Here is a 13,146-nt window from a genome sequence, read left to right on the forward strand (position 1 = left end):
TTGTGGGATCTCTTCTTACTATCCAAATCACAGAAAAAACACACGTTGTTTGTGACTCACTTCCACACCAACTTTTTAACTGACTTTGGGTTAGGTGCCACTGAACGTTTCCTCCTGCTAGTTCCTCCTACAATTCACGACACGGTACCAGACAGAAAAGGATTTCAGACCAATTTCACAATAAAATGTCAGTGACACACCATACCATGTCATTGTAGGGCAATCATACTCAGCATATGTCAACGTTATGCCACACTGCTGCCCTCCTGCTAATGAAACATTGAGGCTTAAATCACTGAACTCAAGAATTCTAAAATTTCCTTTGCAATGAATAAAGTATCTATCTATCTAAATATCTATCTATCTATCTATCTATCTATCTATCTATCTATCTATCTATCTATCTATCTATCTATCTATCTATCTATCTATCTATCTATCTATCTATCTATCTATCTATCTATCTATCTATCTCTACCACCAAGTCTTTGGGTGTGGATCCTCTTTTTCTCCACAACGGAGGGTCTTGTAGTTGCAGCTCGTAATTGAGACTTGCTTGCTTACTTGGATAAATCATGTCTTTGTGGTTTTCTTCTTGGTCCTCTTCCTCTTGATTTATCTTTTTTTGCATTGCACATCAAAAAGCTGCCAGCATATCACTGCTGCTAACATACGGGCATGATCGGGCACTGAACCGTAATAGCTTTTTCCAAGTATTATTTTTTTTATTTACAAATAGATAAACATTTAAATGAAGATTAAATATTTTAAATATTTTAAAATGTATGTTAAACTCATATTAAGCCTGTACCTATAAGGTAGGGCTAATGTTCTGCTGTTATAATAAACATTTAAAACCTGAGTTGTCTGACTGAACTGATGAAATGGAAACATCAGCTGGTGTTGGCACACTTTACACAGTTTCTCATGCAACGTACAACACTTCTACCCGTGTTAAATGACAGTGCAGGGCTCATACGGGAATCACAGAAGCAAATGAGAAAGTAAAGAGAAATAAAGTCCCACGCCTTAGGCAACCATCTTCAATAGGGGAAACGTGATGATGGGGCAAAGACGTTAAGGTCAACAGTTGGTTAAGGGGACTCAATAAAGCATAAGGAAGTATGCAAGTGACTTCAAATATGTTCAGAAGGCAGCAGAGCACTTGGTATTGTGGGCACATGAGAAACTGCAGAACTACACTACTGTAAGGCCGAGGTCCAGGGTGGCTTGCCAAAAAAAGTGTGAGAAAGAAGAAAGCTATAGCAGGTGAATTGGAATTGGATGAGAGTCCATCAGACCATTTCTGTAAGTATGAGGTACAAGTCCAAAATTTAATTCTGGTCAGAGTGGCAAAAGACATCAGGTCTCAGTTTGCTAAGCACCATGTCTCAGGACCATTTGAGGGCCTTTATGCCTAAAGGGCAACCAAATGGACAGCTAGAGTCCTCAATCAAAACAATAACAAAAGATGAATTTTGATGTTAAGTAGCCTCATGGGACTTGTTGTCTTCATTTTTAAACAACCACCATTGCCATTGAAATCAACCAGATGTGACTCAGGTAGAAATATTGTTCACGGACAAATTAATGCATTAAACTTTTTTCAGATTAATTCACTTTTGTTCACGCTAACATGCAACGTTAGCTAACGCAACCTTCCCTTTTGAGTTGAATTTGAGTTGAATAGCTACTGTAGGTAACGTCATGTTGCAATTTCAACTTTTTGAGTGCATTGAACGTTGTTAATCAACGTTACCATAATCAACGTTTCCCAGAGAATCATATTCTACAAATTCTTCTACATTTCTTTGTGCACTTGACAAATTAGCTCATTTACAAAGTTTATTTTGTGTACTAGATAAAAGTACAGCGGGTAAAGGTCATCGCATTATCTCTGGTTGTATGTATTTAATCAAATAATTGAAAAGTAACGTATACATGTGTTTTATTCAATTAGACCTTAGCATAGTTTAAATCCATTATGTCCACAATGTTTTTGTTTAGTAGCTTATTTCTCAAACTGAAGTCTGCTCTTGAGCCGTGGGCATTGCTGGTGCCAAAATACACTAAAAGGCTGATGTAACGCCATATGACAAGTGTTTCATTCAGCCGTTTACAGACAGCTTACTAGATCTGTTGAGAGGGACATTTTGACTGACCTTGTAGCACAGCCTGCAGAGAGCGAGCCAAATCAGAAACTCTTCTGTCTCTTCCTCATTTTGCAATAACTCTCCCTTACTCTGATGTTGGCTAAATGTTATTGTAAGTATAGGGTAAGACAAAATGAAAATATTAAAGGTGAAATAAAGCAACATAGAGATGTTGGCTAAAAGCACCATGAGGAAAAACAGTCGTTCTTGTTATTAACAGATAAAGTGCTGAGATATTTTGGCTTCAGAGCCATCTTCCCAGCAAAACCCAGACTTGTATACTTCTATGTGATTGTTTCCACTGTTTTCTTCTGGCTTTATTTGCTAAAGACAGAACTACAATGAGCAACAATCAGAGACCATGAACCTCAAACTCACTGTAAACAACTACCCACTTGTTATAAAATAATTTTTTTTGTTTTCAGCACACAAAGTGGGTCAACACTTTTGGCAGGAATAGCTATTAACAGTCCACACAAATTGCACTGCACGAAATTTCGCCTCTGTCCTGTAGTGGGCTACCATCGAATCTACCATATCAATCAGGGATCTAGAAATCAGCTGACTAAGAACCAAAATAATGGTGTGTGACAACCCAGTGCTTTCGCGGGCCAGCCAACTGTTTGTTTTTTTGTTTCTGCTTTGTCATCAACAGCATGGCTTTTCTAATCTCTGCCACAAAGGCAACAATAAACTCTGGAAGGCCCCAGGCTCGTAGCATGCGCGGCCACAGCTAGGGGGAGGTTTTGGGGGCTATTTCGCCACCAACCAATGCTGTGCAGGGTTTAGTATAGCATGAGACAGCCAAGGGTGTGCACCTGAGTTTTCACACAATAAAGGTGCTGAAGGGGACAAGCACTCCTGGGATACCACCAACCCACGGGAGGGAAGCGTACTGTACCACCATGTACAAGACCAGCTACCTGCACGAGGTGCGCAAGGAAAAGTATGAGCGTTCAGATGTCTTCGATGAGGAACCTGTGGACTCTGAATCCTCTGCAGGTATCTCAGCCATCCAGGGCTGGGAGAGCCTTCAGGAGCTCAACAGCCGCTTTGCCCGGTACATCAACAGAGCACGAGTCCTGGAGCAGCGCAACGCCGTCTTCCGCAAGCAACTGGAGACACTGCAGCGGATGGAAGAGGCCAGCGGCCTAGAGGAAGCCTTTGCAGAGCAGACTGAAGTCAACAGGCAGCGCATCCGAGAGCTGTCCTCCGACCATGCCAAGCTGCAGCGAGAGCTAAAAGATACTTGCAACATGATGGATGAATTTACCAGCAAGTAAGAGAGTGGTGAATTGCTCCTTTCTTCTATAGAGATGGAGTGATTGGAAATATATAGAAATGTTCTCATAATTAAGGGGTGTGTGATAAAGAATCTTAATGCTAAACAAGTGAAGGCGCTGGTAAAAAAATAGATAATTGATGCAACTGGGCAAATCAGCAGGGAAACTGGACATGAATAATTAATCAATTTCAGAATGGATGCAAAGTCAAAGTCTTAAAACAAGGTAATCATACTGAATCTGAAAAAAATCATTTTATTCTGATTAGTGGTCATCATAAAAACAAGACAGTGAATGAACATCACATTCAATTTATGGTAATTTACGTTTAGTTCACCCAAATCACTGATAAAAAAAACACCACTATTCATGGCTCCACTATAATGGAGATGAGTTTTTTCATCTGTCTTGTCTCACTGTGAGCACATATCACAAACATGCATCAAGAGTTTATTAACATCCAGGTTATGAAGGTAAGTGCTCCTACAGAATACTGCAGCGTATTATGATAAAGTAACGTATCTCCATCTCCTGCTTTATATTAACACATAATCAACATGTTTTATGTTCCAGATATAGAAATGAATGTGATTATCAAGAACAGCTACGGGGCACATTGGAACAATTAAACAAGGTACTGTATGGATTTAATTTCAATTTCAGTTTGAGCACGGTAAGATGTGTGTATGTGAAACAAGAGACTGCATAATTTGATGTACAAATCATGGTACTTTAAACAAAGTAACGACTAAATCAAATAAGATTTCACTATATTGGTTTTGTCATATTTCAGACATTAATTAAAGAAATACAGAGATTTAATATGCAATTTAATTGGAAAATAATTAATTAATAACACAATTAATTAGGATTACACATACAGTAGAGGGGTGAAGAGTTGTGTACGACTGTAGTACGTCAATCCGTGTTCTTTGACTCTTGATGAACTTCACACACTTCACACTGAACCATTCTGCCATTCTCACCAACCGCTCGGGGGGCCTTTCCATGGGCAGCCCCCCCACTCTGACATCTCTCCATTTAGTGCATGTATAGGTACTGAGCATGTGTGTGTAATTCAGGCCTAAAGTAGAATTTTTCCTTGCAGGATTAATAAAGTATACATTATTATTATTATTATTATTATTTATTATTATTATTATTATTCCCAGTTTTCCCTCTTGGGTCCCCTAGTGTTGCTTGTTCATCTCTTCTCCTGCAGGAGGCTGACAGTTCACTGCTGAGAAACCTGGAGTACCAGATCCAGTCACAGTTTCTGCAGGATGACATCAACTCCACCAGAGACAGACACAAGAAGGTCAGTGACTTTAATGGTAAATGATCCAAATTAGAAAAAACAAAAACGGAAACTGAATTACTGTGCAACTCTATGGTCTCGACAACTTAGTTCGTTAAGAGTTATTAGACACATGGTTATGGATTGTTGTGTGCCTTTCCTTAGGATTCAATCTCCTTTTTTGGCACTTATTTTGTATTTTTTGTTTATTGTTTGTGTTTTACAAGTGTTTATGCATTTCTATTCCACAGTACAGTATGCTTTTTAACAATTATTATAATATAATATAAAAGTCCACAGAGAAACCCTGCATCCTAGACGTTAGGCTCATATATCACTAATTGTTTTGGTAAACACATTTTGAGAAAAGAATAGGGTTTTGTTTAATGACATAACACTGGACACTGGACACTGGACACTGGATTTTGCATCCAGTGTAAAAAATAAACATAGGATAACCTATGAGTGGAGACTGTATTGCAAGAGTGGATGTTGTGTAGCCTGGAAACCAGATGAATCTGCCAGCTCATGTTTCATTTACTCAATTTACTATGTCTGACCCCCACTCCCGTTTAGAGAGATTTTCAGCTGACCAGGCCCTGGGTGGACCAATCACAAGTATTTATATAATATGTGGTGGGTTTGAAAAGATGATTGACATATTAACTCCACTGTCTTGTAAGTCCGTCCTAGAAGGACATAATGGCAGTAAAGCACAGAGGAAAGACTAAAACTGAAATATTACCCACTGTGCGGTGGAAATGGCTTGAAGGTACAACACAGCAGGCACAACAATACTGAGACAAAAGAAAGCTGTTACATAATGCATCGGACGTACTTTCCATAGATTTTCTTGCCTGGACAATTTCTCCCTTCTTTTATTTTCACCCCATACTGCTTTTGGTGATGAATTAATCCGTGACGCTGCAATATTGAGATAGCATATCAAAGGGCAATGCTGTTACTATATTATGTGGGAAAGAATAGGGATCTTTCTCTCATGAATATTGGGCTTCTGGTCCTTAGATATGAAGTAACCTCCTGGAAAGAGGAAATATATCTCTTTTTTATTACTGAGTTGAAGTTCACACTTATTAAAAAGACCTCCTTTCGCTGTAAAAAAAGAAAAAGAAAATACAGGCAACATTCATAAATATATTTCAGCTAAATTAAAGCCTTTTATTGGATACTAATTTTCCCACCTGAGGGCTAGTTAAATAAACAAGAGGTTTGTGAGCAGAGCAGATAAAGTGGTTAAACTTTGCGAAATGGTGTAGCTTAGGATGTTCTTCCTTTTGCTTAGTAGTATATTTAATGTTTTCCTTTCATTTTATTTTTCTCTAGAACCTTGCAGAGATCCAGACCTATGTAAACATTTTACAGCAAATCAACCAGACACTTCCCCTTGCTCCCAATGTGTCAGCGGGTCTCTCTGAGGTAAGGTCATTAATGTTGTCACTGTGTGTGTGCTGCAGTCCCTGGGGGGGAGAAGATGGTGTTTGCATGTGTGTCAGCTCTTGCTACGTGTCTGGGGTTGATGAGGTTACTGGCTTCCCAGTCCAGCTGGTCGTCTGTGCCTGCATTTGTTTGTTTTTTACTGTGTATACATGAGTGTGCATGCGCAAAAAGCACAGAAAATCAAACAGTCCACCGGACAGATGGACAGGCCAGCGTTTTGATTGTGTCAGGACACATAAGGAAGCAAATGCCAGGAAGAACCACTGTGCAAGCTATTTTAAGTTTTGTTTCTTTATACCAATATTTCTCAGAGGCAGAGCTGCTCTGGCTGCAGAAATCAATTGGTTGAGTTTAATCTCAGTTGGCGGAGATGAAAAAATAACATAAACATAACGAAGAGTATGGAAATCAACTTAATCCTATAGTGCTGCCTTGTTAGTCAGATAACAACACATTTAAACCAATAGGGGAGATTTTGTTTGGACAATGCCCTCCAATAATGTAATTATAACACCTGATGGTGGTATTATTGTGGAAAAATTGCTGTTAACTGTAAAGTTTCAAAAAAGTGTTTCTGGCCCTACCCAACTGAGCCACTTTATTCAGTCTTTTTTTTTTATTTATGCAAAGATTTTAGCAAATTGGCCCATTTCAACAAATTCTCATGAGAAGGTTAGTATAATATCAACAGACTGCCCATTTAGATGTTACAAACTAATTATTTATACTTATAAATTATTTATTTTTATTATTTATTATAAATTAAGTTATTATATAAGTTATAATTATTAATCAAATAAATAGAGTAAGGTTATTTTAATTATTTATTTCTCAACAAGACAAGCTTAGACTTTGGAGATTTGGAGATGACAATTTAAAATGAAATTAGCAGTTACTATTGTCATTATTGGATTTTGGTCCAAAACCCTATAATGCCGCTTCATACAAGAACACCCCTGCTGCCAATAAATGTTTGAACAATATAAACCCATACTACACTACACTTGATCTACAAGATGTAACAAGCAAAGCTGTAATGACAGCCACAACAGTTTTTGATGTAGTAATTCCGTTTCTGGGTAGTGGACACTGCACTCCAAAAAAAAGGTTAATTTTCAAGAGTAGATGGACAGAAAACATCTCTGTTATTTGCAACACAATTGTTAAAGTGCCTTTAGATTATAAATCAATAAGTGAAGCTTTTAAGATAGTGAGACTGCAGGAAGACACTTTGTGTGTGAGTGTGTGTGTGTGTGTGTGTGCAAACGTGCATGTGTGCGTGTGGTGTGAACTTTATGCTGTAATATCACACTCTGCTTGTCTCCATGTTATCATTGATTTTTGTGTAAAGGAACAGGAGAAGCTCCTGGCCCAAAGGAAAGTACCAGGGCTGCAAAGTCAGCTGGAGGAATATAAGAGCGCCCTCTGTCAGCTGCAGGGTCAGAAACAACGTCTACAAGCTGAGGTGGGTCACACACTCACCATGACAACAGGAGGTTTAACTTGAATACATTACATGATTTTCAGAAAAAAAAGAAAAGAAAATATTTAGATTGAGCTGCTGGACCCGGTGGAAAAATTACTTAAACAATTAAGCTGTTATTAAAATTGCCAATTAATTTTCTGTCACTCGACTAATAGATTAATCAACTAATCATGACAGCACTAAACATTTGAGGATAACACATGGACTGTGGTGTGTCTTATTATCAAAAAAACTGTTGAGAAGATAACTGTTAGGGATTTATTGGTTCTAACATAGAAACACATGCTAATAAATGCTGCAGAAGTTCCAGATGTCAGCCATAGCCATCTCATCACTGTATTTATCAGTGTAGTTGTAGTTTAAGTGAAGGCAGTGTTTCTTACAGGAAAAGAAAAACACAGGACAGCTTTAGTGAAATAAAATGAAATATCACACAATCAAATTTAGTGCCTTCATTGATCTTCAGCTTGGGTGTTTCTTTGCTTGGCTGCTTTGTTCCTACAGGGTTTGATTAACAACTTAGTGTACCTCTGTTATCTGCTTAAATTATGCTCTACACTCTTCTTCTATTATGCATCACATATCTCTTTGGACCATGTAGAAGCCTTCAATGGTCACAGTGTAAGCCTGTACAGGGTGGTCACATTGTTTTACATCAATACATTTTTGTTTAATTTGTCTGAAAACACTGGTTTGATATACTGCAGAATCAACCCCTGTGCTGGAAACATATTAAATTCTGCTTTTATTTGTTTAGCAATTTTCTTGACCTCCTACTTTTCATCAGCAACACATACTTAAATAGTGTTGCTATTAATGACATTACATTTCAAGGGTCTTTGTAATGTTTTTAAATCATAATTTCTTAATAAATGTTTGCCTCTGTCTCTTTTTTCAGACTGGAGTGTTGGAGCAAAGCATTAAAAACACACAGGAGAGTTATGACAATGAGATCCAGTTGTACAACGAGCAAATCGAATCACTGCGGAAGGAGATTGAGGAAGCTGAGAGGTCCCTTGAGAAGTTCACCAGTGAATGTCGCCACCTGGCCATGTACCAGACATCACTTGAGAATGAGCTGGAGAGGTACAAGAGGATAATCGAGAACGAAGATAACAGGTAGACTGCCCCCAGCTTGCTGAAACACACAGAAACATGCTTACAAAGGCATGCAAGGCCTGACTGAAAACATTAAAGAGTCACTCACTGAATGCTGAAATTAGTACTCCAATGTCTAAATGTAGATGTAAGGACAATACATAATGCTTTAACATGGCCAAATAAGGACCATGGACGTGAGTTTAAATGGACAGAGGGCTGGGTTTAAATGAACACAGAACTTTATTTCTGAAAAGTGCAAATGTTTGACTAGCCAACAAAAACATTTATTTCAAATACAGTTATGTAAATGTAATCTCTAAATGCTGACCTTGTCTACGCATCCAGAAGTACCAGATAATCATTTTGTACCTTTTGACCAACACTTGATCCATGAAAAAAAACAGTATGGTTTAAATCTATAGACTATCATGAGATTAAATTGTGTCTTGATAGTCATGATTTGAAAAAAAAACACATGGGTAACTTGAGTGTAATTGTAGAGTGTAAAATGCGGTTGTAACTATGTAATGTGCAAAATCAGCCAGCAGATGGCACTGAGTGACAACATCATGTTTTCCTCTACTGCACAACATAACAACAAGCAGAGTGTTTTTAATGTCAGATTGGCTACATTGGTGTGAGTTACCTGTTTCCCTTTTTTTGAAAGTTTAAATCACAGTTGTCCTTACCAGATCCCACCGCGTAATAAAGCTGTGAAGTGCATGGCTGTTGCATGGCTGACATTACATTGCTTTCTTCCCCCTGCAGGTTGAATTCAGCAATAATTGGCACTCCCATTACCCTGTTTACCACTAATTACCGCTACACTCACACACCCATCGCATCAAGCAGGGGGAGAGGTAAGGGCAACGTGAGCACATCACAGCTGGTTTACAATGAGAATCACAATTCACACACAATCAGCTGCCATTGGGAGAGACAACTTTACATTATCTTAGAGATAAGATAATGTTAGTTAGTTGTCTTAATTATTGTTAGCATCCCAGAACATATGGGTGTGTTGGTGCATGCACAATTCTGGTCTTTTCTTAGTTCACCAATTCCAGCTAGTTGATTTATGACCTCACTTGTCTCCAGATATCACCCAGGCAATCCAAGACATTACCAGCATCAAGCCCCGCCAGAAAATCCTAGCCAAGAAGGTTCAAAAGAAAAAAGAATTGAAACCTAAAGATGTGATGGACAGTGGCCAGGAGGAAAGAAATGGGGGAGCCACTGGAGAGGGTCCAGATGAAGAAACGAAGGGGATCCCATCTGTGAACGTGCAGGAAAAGAGGTCGAAGAGAAAAGAGCAGAGCCCTGTTCTCACTGGAGTGTCTCCACAGGATGTCCCGGATGGAGCTCAAATCAGCAAAGCCTTTGACACTCTTTGTAACATTGTCAGAGACAGAATGAGAAAGTACAAGAAGCCTGAGCCAATCGCTGACTTCTACACCAAGGGTCGTTATGTCCTTGTCACCGGCGAAGGCAGCTACTCGGATCCATGCTTCTACACCTCTACACCATCAGCCGGCCGCATCTTCGTCACTATCAGAGATGACGTGATGCCTCCCTATGAGCCTTACAGACCCGCCACACCTTCTCCCCCACCACCTCCAGCCATAGTAGACCCCAGGCCTCTCGATCCCACTCTGCCCTCTAATGGAGGAGGTGGAAAGGACGATAATAAGGGTGGAAAAGGTAAGGACAATGGAGGGAAAGGTAAGCATAAGGGCGGAGAGCCTGACCCTCACTCTAAAAATCCAAGTCCAGTCCCTTCACCTTCTGGCCCCAAAGACCCTACCCCAACTAATGACCATCACAAGAAAAGCCGAGATGACAACAAGCAGAGCGGGCCCACTCCAAAGCCTGCGCCTCGTGGTGCCAGCACCAGCTCCAGCTCCAGTTCCAGTACCAACACCAGCACAAGCACCAGCTCTGGAAGCTACACCCCAGACGCAATGAGTTACGAGAAGTTGGAGGTGGTGGAGTCTGTGGAGAAGTTCTCCGATGGCCGCAGGGTTAAAGGTTATGAGGAGACTTCCATGGTGGTGGAGACCATGATCGAGAAGTCCAGCAAGAAGAAACATTAAAAAAACATTTCAACCACATCTCTTGACATGAAGAATCAGTCAACTCCAACAGGGTCCTACATGGTTCAGGTCTTCTGACAAGAAGACGATACTGATAAACACCACTGTTCCCCAAACTGATGTAATAAGACCAATATTTCTGTCTCTGAGGAAAACCAACCATGCTTAAAAGACCAACTACACATTCCTGGACTGATATTAAACGCTCTTCCATTTGCTTGCAGTCTCTGGTCTTGAGTCCAGAACATGTTTTGCTGGTTCCATAAGTACTGCTGCTGTTGTTCGACTTAACACCCATGCTCATGCTATGAGTCCTTTACTGTCTGAAAACTTGGGACAATACAAAATAAAGCTCCATGCCACCAATACAAATTTTACGAGAAAATAAATAAAAAACTGAGAAAACTGAAAGGTTGCACCACCCCTCTGAACTCTGTCTTAGGAATCCAACTTTCCCCTTTGAGCTCATTTGTTCAATTGGATACCACTGCCTGCCCTCAGCACAATTTTGCTGTGTATTAATTTGCTTTGATATATTGAATAATTAAAAAGATTCAAACATCAGTGGATTTGTTGTTCTGCTTTTAGATACTTTTTATACTCCTGTTCTTAGACTATATGCACCAAGCACTGCACTCAAATACTCCACTTGTGCATGTTTATGTGTGGACACAGACATGTTATGTTATGTTATGGTATAATAATTAATCCTTGGCATTGAAAAATGCCCCTATACTTTGGTGTACCTAACACTTTGCGGATGGTGGTCACAGAATCCTTCATGCCCTTCCTTAAGGGTTGAGTCCTACTGTTAGTGCTGCAGCATCCACAGGTAAGCCATTCATTTTTTATGTGACTTTGAGTAGTTCACAATGTCCTCAGCATTTAATATGACCCAGTCCATCTCCCGAAAGGATAGAATAGTAATAGGAAAAGAAAAACACAAAAATGATCTCAGATATTGAAGAGGGAATAAGCAAAAGGCATCTGAGATGATTTGTGAGAAAAACAACCTGAATTAGATAAGCTGCTCAAAGCAAAATACGCTTGAAAGTCCAAAGAAAATTGAAATAATGAATGAAAAGACAAAAACAACAGGAGTGGTTACTCTCCTTACTGTAACTAACTATTTATGTAACTAATTTCCTTTGCTACATTTGAAGTCACATCCAAAATGAACACCAAAGATGACATTGAAAAGTGAGAATAAAAAAATCAGCAGAAGCTGCGGGTGTGTCTGAGGCCACATAATTGCAGAAGTGACATTCTGCACTCAGCTGAGACTCTGAAAAATATGCATGTTGAATGTGTTCTTTCACTGGACAGAAAAAAACATTGTGCAATGGGTCGCATCAGGGCTTGCATTCAGCGAACAGAAAAAGAATGTGTAACATTGCACGTCATAATGGGTTATGGTTGTTGTAAACAGTATTGTACCTTAGCATAGTTAAAAAGGATCTACCTCGATGAATCACTGTTTTAATGCACCACCCAAAAGTGCCACCCAATGCGGAAGTGCCTTAAACCTTCATTCTATCTGATTTCCTGCACGGGGCGACTCTACTGGTTTCAAAAAGAAGTCAGTTTATTGAAGTCTGTGGGAAAATAACCTTACTTCTCACTGAATTTCTTAGCCCAATGGAAATTTTCACGAGTTTATGGCCTCAAAAGCTCCTTTCAATTTTTCTTCAATGCAGCATTATGTTCATTTTGTAAATGATGTAGCCATTTATTCTAAAATTGCTGATAAAGCAGGGGACGCTTTAGAGTGTGGCTACACGCTGACCTGTCAGTCATGACTGAGGCTTGGCAATGTATTACCATGACCCTGTGTAAAACTCAAGGCTTCGAAACGTCAGTTCACAAACCAGTGGGTGATGTCCTGTTTGCTACATCCACTACTTTAAAGTCTATGGTGAGCACGCTACTATAAGTTACCCCAATCAAACAGACCTGTGATATTGCATCACCAACAGGTGAATTATGGGTCTAACTAACAAATGTTAGTGCTACATGGATGCTCCATGGTGGATTCTGTTTTCACTGAGGAACCTTTACATCCAGGCCTGTGTGAGGCCTTTCTGCTCTCTGTGACAATGATCCCTGATGTGACTGCAGAGAATCTTTCGGCTCTAAATTAAAATGAACTTGCAGAGAAGTTGAATCTAGAGAAAATGGACTTTGCAGTGTGAATGCCGTTTAGACAGGTACAACAACACAGACATTAACACAACTCACTGTACAGATTACGACGTCAGCAACCACTTCATTGTCT

At 39.5% G+C, this 13,146-nt stretch overlaps 1 protein-coding gene across 2 annotated transcripts; it reads left to right on the plus strand.

Annotated features, from left to right (window-relative positions):
* The first annotated feature begins 2,887 nt into the window (after window positions 1-2,887).
* Window positions 2,888-11,248, plus strand: LOC117960429 (filensin). 2 transcript variants are annotated; one of them, XM_034898327.1, is made up of 8 exons: window positions 2,888-3,432; window positions 4,010-4,070; window positions 4,659-4,754; window positions 6,078-6,170; window positions 7,543-7,656; window positions 8,576-8,796; window positions 9,547-9,638; window positions 9,877-11,248. In XM_034898327.1, exons 1-8 carry the CDS (start codon window positions 3,059-3,061, stop codon window positions 10,869-10,871), a joined length of 2,046 nt encoding a protein of 681 aa, XP_034754218.1. In that variant the 5' UTR covers window positions 2,888-3,058; the 3' UTR covers window positions 10,872-11,248. The 2 variants fall into 2 exon arrangements, with proteins under 2 accessions (XP_034754218.1, XP_034754219.1); XM_034898328.1 differs by having other exon boundaries at window positions 3,158-3,432; window positions 3,994-4,070.
* Window positions 11,249-13,146: the final 1,898 nt, after the last annotated feature.

Source organism: Etheostoma cragini, chromosome 17 (genome assembly GCF_013103735.1).
Source record: "Etheostoma cragini isolate CJK2018 chromosome 17, CSU_Ecrag_1.0, whole genome shotgun sequence".
In the NCBI taxonomy this organism is placed as follows: Eukaryota; Metazoa; Chordata; class Actinopteri; order Perciformes; family Percidae; genus Etheostoma; species Etheostoma cragini.